The 15,453-nt window shown below is 39.3% G+C and overlaps 1 protein-coding gene across 1 annotated transcript in view; it reads left to right on the top strand.

The window, feature by feature from the left end:
- Nucleotides 1-688: 688 nt before the first annotated feature.
- SCCPDH (saccharopine dehydrogenase (putative)) overlaps nucleotides 689-15,453 on the top strand; it is a 45,560-nt gene continuing 30,795 nt past the window's right edge. The window contains exons 1-5 of the mRNA XM_036868044.1: nucleotides 689-1,023; nucleotides 2,720-2,832; nucleotides 8,042-8,122; nucleotides 10,264-10,393; nucleotides 12,496-12,545. Of these exons, the coding sequence (XP_036723939.1) occupies nucleotides 834-1,023; nucleotides 2,720-2,832; nucleotides 8,042-8,122; nucleotides 10,264-10,393; nucleotides 12,496-12,545 (564 nt within the window). The 5' untranslated portion in view covers nucleotides 689-833. The remainder of the gene's footprint in view (nucleotides 1,024-2,719; nucleotides 2,833-8,041; nucleotides 8,123-10,263; nucleotides 10,394-12,495; nucleotides 12,546-15,453) is intronic.

Consider the following 15,453-nt stretch of genomic DNA (forward strand, 5'->3'; position numbering starts at 1 on the left):
CTGGGAGATGTGTCTCTTCTCCCCCGTTTATTTATGTATTCACTTATTCATTTATTTATATTAAAACGTTTTTGACTATATAAATAAAGACTGCTCAAGAAACTTTTGATTTCTTCTGCATTTCGAGGACGTCCTGAACCACCATTCATCTTTACCTCACAGCTCAAAGGCACGACAACTCTGGGAGTTTCTTTCCGGCGGAGGTTCACCATTAACTGTGTGTCGCATCACCAAGGGGGTCCCGGAGGTGACGGGCACCGAGGCGGTGGAGGCGGGGCCTACGACAGAGGGCGGACCCCAGACTCCGTGTCCACCCTCAACCTCCACCTGGCTCCGCAGACACCCCCTTAGACAACGTGCTTCGAAAATAAAAAAAAAAAAAGGGGGTTTCAGCGCGGGAAGTGCTCTCAGCCGTCAGAAGGTTTTCGTGAGCTCTCTCCTTGCGTAGCTCCCTACAACCTTCGGGAGAGCGAAAAGATTCAACGCCTGGGGCAGTCAGAGCTATGCAGGACCAACAACGGGCGGAGGATGGGCCGCCGCCTGCTGCCGCCAGCCCCCCAAGCACACAGGCCTCGCGAGCCACGGCCGCCAGCAGCAGTGCGGCGTACACCGCAGAAGAGAAGGAGGCGTAGCGGCGCTGCCAGAAATAGGCGGCGTGGGCGGGGCCTCGGCGCAGCGGCGCGCGCTGGCCTTCGGGAACGCGGCGCGCAGGCAGCGGAGACCGCAGCGGCCGCGGAGGAGGCGGTTGCTGTGCCGGAGCTTGGGGTCGCTGCTTGAGGCGCAGGCGCCGTGGACTCATCCCGTTCTGGTCCTTGCATCGCTGTGGGCTCGTAATGGCGACCCAGCAGAGGCCTTTCCACCTGGTGGTGTTCGGCGCCTCTGGCTTTACCGGCCAGTTCGTGACCGAGGAGGTGGCCCGGGAGCAGGTGTCCCCGGAGCGGAGCTCCCGCCTGCCCTGGGCTGTGGCGGGCCGTTCTCGGGAGAAGCTGCAGCGAGTCCTGGAGAGGGCTGCCGTGAAGCTGGGTAAAGGGGGCGACTGGGACGGGGCCCCGGGACCCCGGTCTCGGCCCCACCGCCGCGGCTCTCATCCCCAAGCCCCCTTCTCCCGGCTGAGGGGTTTCGGTCGCCTGAAATGAGAGGTTCTCTCCCTGGGTGCCCCTCGAGCTCCCCAACGCTGTTAGCGGCCAGGAGGAGGAGCACGGGGCTCCTGATGGCGTCAGAGCTTCGTTCCGTTCCCTAAACAAACAAGAGAGAGAGAGAGAGACATCTCCCCTTGAATTTCTCCCATAGTTAGGGAATCCCCACTGGCGAAGTAGGAACTTTAGTTTTTCCTTTCTCTGCTCCGTCCCCTTCTAGAGCAGGGGTAACCTGGTGGGCCTGGAAGTCTCTTGATGTCTGATCGGGTACAAAAGTAGAGCACTGGTTCCTTCAGGATGGTTTGTGCTCTCCCTTTGCCTTGTGTTTTGGAGATGGGAGAGGAAGCTTAGGAGTTTTGCGGAGAACGTTGCTGTGGCTTTACTTTTTAATTTAATTTTTACTTGTAAGCATTCTCCAGCAGTCCCACTCTTCATCCAAACATTTTTTTGGTGTTTTTGTTTCGGCCGTTTACTTACTCTTTCGGCATTCATTCAGCCTGTTTTTATTGAGTGGTCTTTTAAATGTCAGGTGCTAGTCTAAATGCTGGGGATACAGATGTGGCAGAGAGAGACACACACACACAGACCCTACCCATGTTCCCCGTGGTGGGAACATCTAAGTTAGGAGTCAGTCGCCTTTAACTTTGGCTGTCAGTTTTCCACCCTACTGCCCTGTCATAAAGACAGACAGCACCTATTAGAGTTTCGGGCATACTTCGTTCTTCTCCTTCACCTTCATCTCACTTCCTTATAATTCCACACAGAGCCCTGTTTTTGGAACCTGTTTTGTTTGTGGTTGGTACAGAAGATACCATGTAGGCTGGACTCTCATACAGCTCTCCTGCTGCCACTCCCAAGTACAGAATCTTGACCAAAGAGCTTTTTGGTCTTTCTTTACTTGTCCAAGAGAAATACCTTCACGACTAAAATATATGCTTCCCTTTCTTCTTTTCTGTTCAACGAGACTGTACAGGTATAGCCTAGTTGCCTACCATTTGTAGTGCCCAGATCAGGTTATTGCAGGAAATACACCTTGAGCCATGAAACCTGCATTACTCTATTGATTCAGTTTATTCCAGTTATTTCCTTATTATGAACCTGAGTGTTCTTCCCTAGACTGTTTTTTACCTCAGTCCTCTTTTGTTTCATTATGTTGATGTTAACTCCCCTCCTCATAATTTTATCGTTTGTAGTTGTTCAATCGTTGATGAGAAACTACTTTTACAGTATAATAGTATAATTCTTCCTGGAGAGGAGGTCAGGAAAATCGTCTTCTCAGTATCTGAAAACTTGTAAAATTGGCATTTTGCATAGAGTTGTCATTTACACATTCCTTATCTTAGATTTTCTTTTAAAGTTTAGTAATGTGTTTTATTAACTCTTAGTTTTAACTCCATTTTCGTCATAGTTTTTTCCATTTTTTTAATTACCTGGTTAAAAACAGTTTTATCTTTTGTTTGAGAGGGAGAATTAGCTTTTAGTATATTTAGTAAATTTGCCGTCACTGGTTATTTTGAAAAGAAGGGCTGGGCGATCTAATACTGTATCGGGATTTGCTTAAAACAGTTTATTTCTTATTTTAGGAAGGCCGACACTGTCATCTGAAGTTGGAATAATAATTTGTGATATCACTAATCCAGCCTCACTTGATGAAATGGCTAAACAGGCAACAGTTGTCCTCAACTGTGTAGGACCAGTAAGTAATCTGCCCTTCTTTGAATCAGAACAAACAGTCTATTCATTTCTAGCAGAATCTGGTATTTTATATTCCAGAGAAACATAAGGACAGGGGACAGAAGAATTGATTCAGGGCCTTAACCCCGTTTGGGGAGTTTTTACTTCTCATGAGAAGCAAATGGATATGACCAAAGTCTCCTGAGAGAGAGAGTGACACTAGACTCCAGGAATGTGTGCTGGTTTATTTAGTGGTTACAGCTATAATTGCCAGACTTTTTTTTTGTGCTGCATGCCCCTTAACTAAAAAAGTTTGAGCATGTACCCATAATTTACTTTTTATTTGTTTTTAAATTACATTCTGTATTACTGTACCAGTACATATGTTAGTGCATGTACAAAGAAAGATATTAAAAAAGGATTTGTTCATTTATTCAGTAAATGTTTATTGAGTGTTTATTATATGTACACTGAACTAGTCTACGGACATAATGGTGAATAAGACAGAAAACCCCTCATGGAGCTTACAGTCCAGCGGGGAGACAGAAAAATAATGTTATAATAGTAAGTGACAGGTGCTTTGAAGAAAAATAAAACAGGGAAGGGAGATAAGAAGATTGGCATACCAGTCTCTATGAGATGGATGGTCAGGGAAGGTCTCTGTGAGGAACTGAAATTTGCATAGGGACCTGAATGCAGTGAGGGAGTAAATCCTGCGAGTATTTGAGGAGAGGGTGTTCCAGGAAAGAGCAAATACAAAGGTCCTGAGATGAGCATGTGCTTGGCCAGACTGAGGGATGTGAGAGAGGCCCGCATGGTTGGGCGTGAGCAGGGCAGAGAGGTGGGGAGTTAGACTGGAGAGGTACCTAGGAACTAGGTGGTTAGGTCTGCAAGGTCAAGATCAGGGTTTGGGTTTCCTTCTAAATATGAAAGAGCCATTGAATGGTTAAAAGCAAGGGCATGACTTGATTTACGTATTTGAAGTTCTTTGGTTTCTGAGAGGAAAAATAGATGGTAGGCAACCAACAGTGGAATGGGCCAAGCAAGCCAAGCACAGGGTAGGAGTGTTAGAGGTGGTGAGAAGTGGTTGAAAGCGGATATTTTGAAAGGAGAACCTCTAGCTGCTGCTGTTGGACTGGATATGAAAGAGACACTTGTGGTCTGTGTAACAGGGTGAACGTTGGTGACATTTATGGATCTGAGGAAGCTTCCTCAATTGTCAAAACATTTGAAAACTAAGCATCTAGAAAATTGTTGATAATTTCATCAAAGGAAACCAGAAAGGTTTTTGATTGTCATCAAATGAAATGTATTTCTATTGTTTATTTCATTAACTAGTTTAGAATGTGGTCTGTGGTTCGTTGCTTGAATCACTGTCTTATATATATCCCCAGCCAGCTTGTCCCTCCCTCCCAAGTACTCTGGAGAAACCCCAGCCCTGGTTATTCCAGCTCGCTGCTTACTCTACCTGAACATGTGTAACCCAGTCTGGCTGGAGAAAAATGCATCCCGATGCATTAGCATACTTTTAGCATTCCACCCCTTTCTTCCTTTTTCCTCACTCTTACCTCGTGATTTTCTTCCTTCCTTCTTTCCTTTCTCCCTCCCTTCCTTTCTTTCTTTCCTTTTTTTTTTTTTTAAACTATGAACATACAAGCTGTCAGAAGAGAATTTATATCACCAGATCTTCCTATCTGCATTGTATCCTGACTCTGCCTTATCTCCTTTTACAGGGAAAAACTACCCCTGCTTCTCATGGACATGGTATTCAAAGACTTTATATTTACAGGTTTACAGTTACACATATTCTTATTCTCATCAAATTTTGCCTCTTGATTGGATTATTTCTCTCAACATACAAATGTGGGATTATATCTCCCATTTAAAGAAAAACTTCTCTGAATTCTGCATGCTCCTCTAACTACTCCCATTTTTCTGTGCCCCTTTTTAGCAAAACTCCTTGAAAGAGTTCGCCTTACTTACTGTCTCCACTCCCTCACCTCCTCCTCTATCTAGTCTTGTCAGGCTTTTATCCATACTCCTTAATTGAAACTACTCTGCCAGCATCCCTGTCCTATCGAATCCAGTCGTCAGTTCTCAGTCCTCATCTTAATCAGACCTCTCAGCATTTGTGACAGTTGATCACTTTTTCCTTTCTTCACTTGGTATCTGAATTCTTGCCCTCTCCTGGTTTTCTTTTTCTCCACCAGCTTTGTCTCGGTCTCCTCTGTTGGATCTTTTTATCCTCCTGTGAATGCCAGAGGTCTCAGAGCTTAAGCCTTAGAAACTCTTTTCTGTTTATATTCCCTGGACCATTTTTTAATATTATTATTATTGTGGTAAAATATACATAACATAAAATTTAGCATTTTAACCATTTCTAAGTATACACTTCAATGACATTAAGTACATTCACAATCTTATATAACTGTCACCTCTTTATTTCCAGAACGTTTTCACCATCCCAAACAGAAACTGTAACTGGGCCAGTATTTTTTAAACTTTGTGAAATCAGTTCAGTACGTTAAGATTAGGCATTGAAAAGAAAAATCAGACAGACTGAAATAGAAAATAGGGTGAATTACACGTAATACAGGCAAGTACTGGTTCATGAAGCTTTTGTGTCAGATATATTTGTGGGTGGAGCTACTATGTGTAATGAATTTCTTAGGGTGGGTTGTAGTCAGAAAGAATTGAAAGCCATGGCTTTCAATACCATCTGTTTGCTGATGATGCCTACATTAATTTATTTCCACTGAGGAACTACCCCTTAAACTCCAGACTGGTGGATCAAATTACCTTCTGGATGTTTCCAGTTGGATGGTTTATAGGCATCTCTAGCTTTCTGCCCCCAAAACATGCCTCCTCCCTAAGCTCTACTTGGAAGGTCGTTTTCACTTTGTAATATGAATTATACTCCCAGGGGTAGACTCCAGTTTACCAGTTTTGGTGTCATAATTTGTTTCTTTGAAGGTATTTTTTTTTACCCATTTCTCTATTTTGTGAGGGCCTCTTTAGTGAGAGCTAAATGATAGCTGTAAAACTAGTCAGGCATATGTAAACAAGTATTATGTCGAAATATACAGAAAATGACTGAATGAATACTTGTAAGCATTATTCTTTATTGTCTCCTGTGCTAGGAAGTGGAGGGGGAAAAACTGCTGTTGAGAGAAAGATGATGAATCTGATTTTGGATGTGTTGAAACTGAGGTGTCTGCTAGATATTTTTGAATTAAGACAGGAAATGGGTACTATATAGTGGAATTATTTTTTTAAGCAAGTGAGGAAGTCAGGGTGACGAGGAAATAGAGGAGAGAAAAAGAAGCCAAGTGAAATTCGTTTTGCCCCATGTCCTGTGCTCTTGCGGGTCCTGAAGTTTATAACAGAAGCCACAGATGAGGCAACCTCATCAGTGAGCAGCTCTGGAGATAGGAGTTGGACGTCATCAGCATACATGTTGTAGTTGAAATCCAGAAAGTTGGTGAGATTTTTCCAGGGAGAATGTCTAGGGAGGTGATTCTCCACCTCTAACGTATGTAAGAGTCACCAGTGAGGCTCATTTAAAATGCAGGTTACTGCAGTCTACCCCAGAAAACTTATTACTGGAGGGAGTTGGGGTGGGACTGAGTAACCAGCATGTTTAACGAGCGACCCAGCTGATTCTGACCCAGGTGAACTACGGGGCAACTTGAGGTATTCGGGGGTAAAATAACCAAAGGCCAAGGAAATTGCTAAGTGAGTTTCAAATGGATATGTGTAAAGATTACCCAAGATGATCCATTGGGTACAGAAAGAAAATAGAGCTTTGACTTGTACTTATTTTAATTTCAACTTTATGTCCATTTTATGTATGTTTAAAGTGTATATTTTATTAGTATAGTAGTCCACGTATGTCATTTGTAAATAAATTCATACAATTTAGTAGATGATGGATTTAGAATGTGAACTTGGGTCCTGCTGCCTTGAAAGCCCTTGTTTGTTCCGCTGTACTACGTTGCCTCAGAAGTTAAGTGCTTCAGTAATTTTGCATGGTTGGTGAATAGCAGAGGATGAACTAGAACTTAAACACACTTCTCTAGTCCTGTAATTCCAGTGTCATTTGCTGTTTTTAAGAAGGGGTAGGAGGACGTGGAGCTGAGGCTGTGGAGTCAGGTAGAGAGGAGCCTAGGTGACCCACTTGAAGAGGTCAATCCCTGTAGTGCCCTGTCTTTTCTTTGAAGTGTCCCTTTACCTGTTTCTTGAAGGCTAGAAGAAGCAGACCATCTCCTTTCTCCATCTTTTGCTGTGAGGAATGAGAGGAGCAGAGGAGTTTATGCTTCCGCTGACCCTTCCCTCACAAAGGGAAAATTCGTCATGCTTCCTTTGAAATGGGACTGACTCTGATGTATTAACTATTATAGAAAAATTCTTAAATTTTAATTCCTTGAGTTTGAGCAACAAATAGTTCGGGAGATCCAAAATCATACAGGCTCAGAATAGCTACTTTGTACAATATTAAACTTATCCCCTCCAAACCTCTTTGTCCTTTCTTTATTTTGCTAATACTGCCATTAGTTGTTGGTCCCCATGTCCAGCTAATCAGGAAGTCCAGTCATTTCTGTCTTTTAAGTATATCTCACTCTTAGTATATCCTTCCGCTTCCTTAGTTTTGTCCTTCATTTCTTACGTGCCATGAGTTTTGTTTTCCAATACCACAGGCAGAGTGATATGTCTGTGTTATAAACGTTCCACTACTGTCCTGTTTAAAATACTCTAGGAGGGCTCAGCAATGCAGAAAAGATAAAGTTCAGTCTTGATAACATGGCACTCAGGGTCGTTCCTGATCTGGCCCAAGTGCTTCTTTCCAGATTCATCTCTTACCACTTCCCTCTCCACTACTCTGTGCTGCAGCTATCCTGAGTATCACCCTTTTTTACACTTTTACATATAATTTTCCCTTTATTTGGATTTTCTTTTTCCTGGCAAATCCTTACTGTTCTTCAGAATTCAACTCAAATGAGTCACTTCTTTTGTAAAACTTCCGACTTTGTCTTCAGTTAGAGGTAATTCCATCATGCTTTTATTTACACTGTGAGAGTCAGTAAATTGCAGTTTACATTATTTTCTCATTAGGCTACTTTATTAATATTTGATTTCTTAATAGTGAAGACTGTACTTCCAATACTCAATGGTATTCCTTCATTTAAGCTTGCTAAGTAAGAGTAAACTGTTGGTTTTCTTTATTCCCCCAGTACCGATTTTATGGAGAACCTGTAGTAAAAGCATGTGTTGAAAATGGAACTAGCTATATTGACATCTGTGGAGAACCTCAGGTATGTAAAATGGAAAAGAAGGAACAAAATTAACAATACAACTTTCTGTTAAAGTGAAAAATATTTAGTGTAATTTTGCAGACAGATTTTAGAAGGTGATGACTCCGTAGCATTTAGAGATGGTATTTCATTGAAAGCTTGAAGGAGAGCATGATGGTAAGGTCTTAGCTTCAGTTTTCTTGAATTTTTCTTCCCTACATCCTGATTTCTTCCATGGCTTTTGTGTATAGGATGTGTTGATTTATATTGCTACTGCATGCTGTAAACAGAATTAATTAAAATAAAACTTGCTCAGAGTCATGCAACCATTAAGTAGAAAAACTAGGACTTGCATTGAGGTTTGCCTGAATTAACACTGCAGGAAGTGGAGTGTTAATAAGCACTGAGCTACACTAGCTCCTTTATAACTGTAACCTCATATGTCCCTATAGTCTCTGCTGAGTACCATCATCAGTGTGCCGGTATATACATACTTAGAGCTTATCAGTTGGTGATGTATATTGGAAAGTGTTAAGAAAGTGTAAATTACCAAGACTGATAAAAGAAGAGGTAGGAAATATGAATGTAAAAGAAACTGATTCCTATCTTATTTAAAATATTCTAGAGCAAAGAAAATGGTGGAAAGCTTCTAAGTTATCTTATAAAGTACCATGAACGTGGCATCAAAACCTAGTAATGATCCAGAATATATATAAGTCAAAAATACAAACTTAAATAACCCAATTTAAAATGGGCAAAGGGAAGAAAAGAGGCAAATCACCTGTTCAGAATTCCACATAATTCACGTAACTCCTGTGCCCTCGAGGAGGGGGAGCTTCACTCCTCCCTCTTTATGTGTGGGCTGCACAGTCGCTGCCTTCCAGTGAGTACAGTATGGAAGGGGGGGGTGGGAAACTGTACAGTGGAGCCACCAGACAAACGCTGCCTCAGCCAGGTATTCAGGGTCAACATCACCAGTGAGAAATTATGTTGATAGTATGTACTCTTTTTTTTTTTAATGATTTACAATATTGTGTTAGTTTCAGATGTACAACAAAGTGTTTCAGCTATATATATATATTTTTTCAGATCCTTTTCCATTATAGGGTATTACAAGATACTGAATATAGTTCCCTGTGCTACACAGTAAATCCTTGTTGTTTATCTATTTTATACATAGTGGTGTGTATCTTTTAATCCCATACTCCTAATTTATCCATCTCTCCCTCCCTCCCACTTTGGTAACCATAAGTTTATTTTCTATGTCTGTGAGATAGTATGTACTCTTGATATGACATCAGGAAATGGCACTTTACCCTGTCTTCCTCCCCAAAACCTGTAACTCTAGTGTAGTCATGAGAAAATCATGCGATAATTTCCAATAGAGGGGCATTCTACAAAGTACCTGACCACTACTGTAAACGTCATCAAAACCCAGGAAAGTCTGAGAAACCATCACAGCCCACGGAGCCTAAGGAGGCATGACAACTAAATGTAGTATGGTATCCTGAATGGGATCCTGGACAGAAGAAGGACATTAGATAAAAACTGAGGAAACCTGAACAAAATAGGGACTTTAGTTAGTAATAATGTATCAGTATTGGTTCATTAATTATAATAGATGTTAATGTAAAAGATGTAATGATAAGGTTAACTGAGTGTGGAGTACCTAGGAACTCTCTAGTACTCAATTTTTTTCTGTAAATCTGAAACTGTTTTTTAAAAAAAACAGGCAGAGAATTTGAACAGACACTATTCCCTTCTTGCGTTCCCTCCTTTCCTACCACTCTTTCTACTTACATATGTGCACAGATATATGTCTGTAATGATGTTCATCTGGAAGATGTGATTCGCGGTAACTTTTTTTTGTTTTCTTTGAACTTTTATATATTAATTTTTCATAATAGGTATTACTTTTGCATTTAAAAGTCATTCTAAAAAATGAATTAAGTCAGATCTGCATACCTCTCACATCACCTGGAACATAGTAGGTATGTTTGCTGAGTAAGTGCCAACTCTTTGACAGTTAATATTTTGCTGCAGAGCCATCTTGGTTAGCATTTTCACAGTTTAATTGCTTTGTTTTTAAAGGTAAATCATTTAATTTTGGTCTAGATGTTTCTCCATAACTCTGATTCAGATCTTTTGTCTTGAATCTTTAGTTTCTGGAACTAATGTATTGGAAGTATCATGAGAAAGCTGCAGAAAAAGGGGCTTATATTGTTGGAAGCAGTGGCTTTGACTCCATTCCAGCAGATCTGGGAGTAATATATACCAGAAATAAAATGAATGGTAATTATTGATCAAGAAGCAATAATGGAATTTAAAATAGAGGTGTTTCATGTTTGTAATTGTGGTGAACTAAAATCTTCTTGAGAAAAGGAACAGAACTATTAATGGGTAGTATTAAAACACATACTTTGTTTTTAATATAGCTGTACTTGTTAGAAAATGATATTGACACTATTGTTTTTTGAGGTATGGATAGTACTATAAGTGTTCTAAAGGAAGGAATTCTCCATTAGAATTTAGTTGTGGTTATAGCTATAAAATTTCTGGAAAAAAATTTTTGGCAGGCATTATAAATTCAAACTTGCTTTGTTTAGGAATTAATACATCTTAAAGTATAATTTATACACATACTATAATTGGAAAGTTTTAATTTTTTTTAACGAACAAAGCTAGAAAGTATTGAACAAGGTTTTTGACATCTTTTTTAGCTCATTTATAAAATGGAGACAATAAGAATGGAAAAAAATCACTATTATAGTAAAACAGTGGAATGTTATACATACATAAAAAGTGTTCCTTTATAAAATGACCTGAAGCAAGTAAGTCCAATTCTATATAAACCATTCTAGAGCTTAAAAATATGGAAAGTGTTCCAGTTTATATTAGAAAGGTAACTCTGAAACCAAAGCTCAACAAAGGTAACGTGCATGCTCGCCATTTATTGATTTTAGATTTTTAGAAATTGAGGAATAGAATACTTTCTTAACACAGTGAATGTCAGAAAGCAGTAGCCAACATCATACTTGATGATGAAACGCTGGAACCATTCCCAATAAAGAGAAGGGCATGAATTGAACATCTTTAAAATATTTATTTAGTTTTCAACCCATGGATCTGGTATATTTCCATTTATTAAAAAAACTTACTAAAAAAATCTCCATTTACTGAAAAAGTTTAGACTATTTTTCATGGTGGTCCTACATGTTTCTTATTGAGGTTATTCTTAAATATTTAATAGTTGTTATTTTGAATAGGTCCTTTTTTATTTTTAAGGGAGAAATATTACTTTAAGATTTATTTTAAAACTTTTTTTCAGACACTGAAACCTAGGAGTCAGCATTTAACAAATACCCCAGCTAATTGTTGATTCAGGTGGCTCACATTTCATTACATACTGCCTTAGGCGATACATGTTATTTCTGTGCACAGGGTTAGATCAAAGAGCCATGTATCCAGGCCACTTTCTCTTAACAACTCTTCAGAATCCTCTCCAGTGAGTTAGAGTTTAATGATCTATTCTTGGTTTTTGACAGTGTCAGATAAGTGATATTTATGTGGCTTTAGTTCTTTTCTGCTGTAACGTCATTGTGGATGGTGTGGTTATTTGTTACCTTGCTCAGTGTCAACTTTCTAAGGCCCCATGCTTTAATTTTCTCTTGGAATTAAAACTAGGAATACTGTCTCTTAACAAATTGATATATTTTATCAGATTTTGAGAATTAGCTAGCCCATTATGTTTTTCTTTTGTCTCACTGCTCTCGATAAGCTCAAAGATTAATTAAATACTTAACCACTATACGTATGTATTAGTCCTCATGGTTAATATAATTGATTTCTCCCCTTTTTTTCTGGCCTTGGTTTTCTACTTTGTTTTTACTCATTATATTTTTATTTCATTTAAATAGCCTTACTTTAAGTATTTAATAAGCCATCACAAAGGCCCATTTTGGTAGGGTTTCTGTATATTCATTGTAAGTCACTACTAATGAGTCTTCTTGAAAGCTCTCATATTGGAAAATAGAATAATTCCCATAGATGTAGTTTTGAGAACTGATGGCCTTCTAGAATCAGTGAGCTAAATTGTTGCCTTATTGGAAGAGATTTTTTGCAATGTCGGTTGGAATACTAGAAAAGATTTTGTGAGTACCAGCAGTTAATTTATACTAAACTACTATTTTTCTGATAATTTATCTGGCTCTTGCTGCTCCTTAAATCTGTTTACAATAACCTAATAATACCATTATAGCACAGATATTCCTGATTAAATCACTGTAGGCCTAATAAAAATGTTCCCTAAATGAATAGGAATAGCTTATTATTACTTACCCTGGGTTAATAGATTTTTATTTGATTTTACTTTTACCATTTTCCTTCTCTTTTAGGTACATTGACTGCTGTGGAAAGTTTCCTGTCTATACATTCAGGACCTGAGGTTAGTTTTTGTTTGTCACGTGTTTTCTTTGTTAATATTAAAAACATTTTGGAAATGATACTTGCCTGTTAAAAAGGTTTTGATTAATTAAATTGTATATACAGTTGTAATTTTTAGTGTATGAAAGTCACTGTTTAATTTTAAAAAGTAAAGATTGCTGAGAGTTATTTTGACTTAAAATAGAATTTGTTTAAAACTGCACAGTTAATTATTAGAATGAGTTACCATCATCCTAACACTAAAGATCTATCATTGTTATGTGATGAATGTTGTCAGCCTAGAAAATTATCACCTTAGTGCAAATCAGTGCATTTTTATTATGTGCCTAACTTGGAGTTAGGTGCTGTTGTGGCCGTACAAGAAATGTATAATGTAAATGTAATCTTACTGAATTTATGGTCTACTTGGGAGCATAAGATAGTTGCATTTCTGGGAAAGGACCATGTTTTGTGGTAGTAGTTTTACTGCCAGTAGTGTCTAACCCAATTCTCTGTCTGTACTTGAGGCTTCATAAGTATTTGTTCTCTTTAAAAAATATTCAGTATTTCAAACATTGTGTAGTGCAAGTATATATAGTAGTGCAAGATAGTGTGACACATAAATGAACAACATGCAAACCCTTAAAGAGGTAATAATTTAGACGAGCAGGAGACAAAAATTGTTATTAAAGAGGTCAGATGGAATACTATAGGATTCTGAGAATGGGGAGTTACATCTAGCTGGGAGGCCAGAGATCAAGGACTTTTTGGAGAAGCTGGGATATGGAATTTTAAAGGTTGGTGCTGAGCAGATGTGGATAAGGGAGAGGAAATAGTTTAATAAAGATGTAACTGTGGGATGGAGTGGAGCATGTTTAAGTAATGGTTTTATTTGTCTGGATTGTAGGTTCAGATGAATAAACATGAAGATCTATATAAAACTTGCTAAAATTTGTGGTTACAGATAATATCCACTAGAGTATCAGAATAAAGGGAAGTGACAGTGGGCCTGAGTAATTTGGGAATGCCTCATAGAAGCCTTATTAAATTGAACCTTGAAAAGTGAATAGCATTTGGAAGGTGAGAGGCAGCAACCTAAACAGAGGCTCAGAAATGAGAAAGAAGGACATGCTTGGAGCTCTAGGGAACATGAGTTAGAAAGCCAACTCAACCTGGTTTAAACCAACAAAACAGAAAGGAATTTATTGATTCATGTAACCAAACATCTGCAAGTAAACAGTATGGCTGGATCTGGATATTCAAATGGTATTATCGGAACTCATTTTTTTCTCTTCCTCTTCCTGTCTCTGCATTACTTCTGTGCTCCTCAGTGTAGGCTCTCACAATCGGGGGGGAAGGTGCTGGCAGCCCCAGGTATGCATTGTCCATAAGGTTCATGACTTCCCAGGAACAGCTAGCAGAGTTTGAATATTCAAAGATAGGGAAGATTAGTCAAGTATTGGGTCATTTGGTCATTCTTGAGCCAAACAGTGTGACCTGGGGTAATGGAGTAATAAGATTGCCCAGGCCTGGGTCATGGGCCTCTGGAGAGGGAATCATAGGGCCAAGCCCTTCTCAACAACACGTAACAAACTCCCAATAGGAAAGAGAGTGTTGTAAGCAGAACATAGGATAGAGGAATTAAGAATTCCCTGCAGGAAATTAGTGCAGGACTGACAAAAAACAGATGTCCACTACAGGGAGATAGTGAGAAAACAGAGCTAGAAAAGAGGCTTCTTTTGAAAGAGGATCAGGAGATGATCTGTAACAGGAGATGATAATAGTGTCTCCTTCATATGGTTGCTCTGAGGATTAAATTAGTCAATGAATATAAATCAGAACAGTGTTTGGCACTTTACAATCACTCAATAAATGTTATTAAGTCCTATTGTTATAAGGACTCAAAGTTGGGCCTTAATCAGGACCAGACATTTGAAAACATCGAAATCAATGCAGCTCCTTCTCATTCCCCTTAAAGCAAAATACAGAGCCTTAATTTCACAAGGATGGACAGAGATAACTCCCTTGATTCTGTGCATCCCTTGGCACAGGATTGTTCTCCTCCTACTCCTTATCCTACTTTTCCCCTTAAGCTTTGTTACTTTACATAAAAAATTGAATCTTAGACTATGTATTAGACCATAAAGCAAGACTCAAAAGAATTTCGGAGAGTTGGAATCATATACTCAAGGACAGTGGTGTCCAGTAAATCTTCCCGCAGTGATGAAGGTGTTCCGTATGTGCTATATAATGCCTCCCATACCAGGTAGTGCAGCTCCAGAGCAGGGTCAGCCCACGGCCTGCTCTTATATGGCTGCAAGCTAAGAAGAATTTTAATATATTTAAAGAGCTATAATAAAAAATACAATATGCAGCAGAGACCAGATGTACCCTGCACAGCCTAAAATATTTAGTTTGACCTTTTACAGAAATAGTTGGCCACCCCCCCCATTCTAGAGTATGTTTTAGACTATAATGAAATTATACTAGAAATCAGTGAAGAGATAATAAGAATTCAATGTCTTCACTTCTTATAGGTTGTTAGGATTTTCTGTATACTCTTAAGTCCTTTTTGGTAGTTTGTGTCTGCATTAGTTTCTTAGGACTCCTGTAATAAAGTACCACAAACTGGGTTGCTTAAACAAGGGAAACGTTGTTCTCACAGTTCTGGAGGCTAGAAGTCCATGATTAAGATGTTGGCAGGGTTGGTTTCTTCTGAGGGCTGTGAGGGAGAATCTGTTCCATGTTTCTCTCCTAGCTTCTGGTGGTTTGCTTGCAATCTTTGGTGTTCCTTTGTTGTAGATGCATCACTCAGACCTGTCTTTCATCTTCATATGATGTGCGTGTGTCCAAATTTCTCCTTTTTATAAGGACACCAGTGGTCTGGGGTTGGGGGCCCACTTCCTCCAATGTGTATGACCTCAACTTAA

Source organism: Balaenoptera musculus, chromosome 1, assembly GCF_009873245.2.
Source record: "Balaenoptera musculus isolate JJ_BM4_2016_0621 chromosome 1, mBalMus1.pri.v3, whole genome shotgun sequence".
NCBI classification, from domain to species: Eukaryota; Metazoa; Chordata; class Mammalia; order Artiodactyla; family Balaenopteridae; genus Balaenoptera; species Balaenoptera musculus.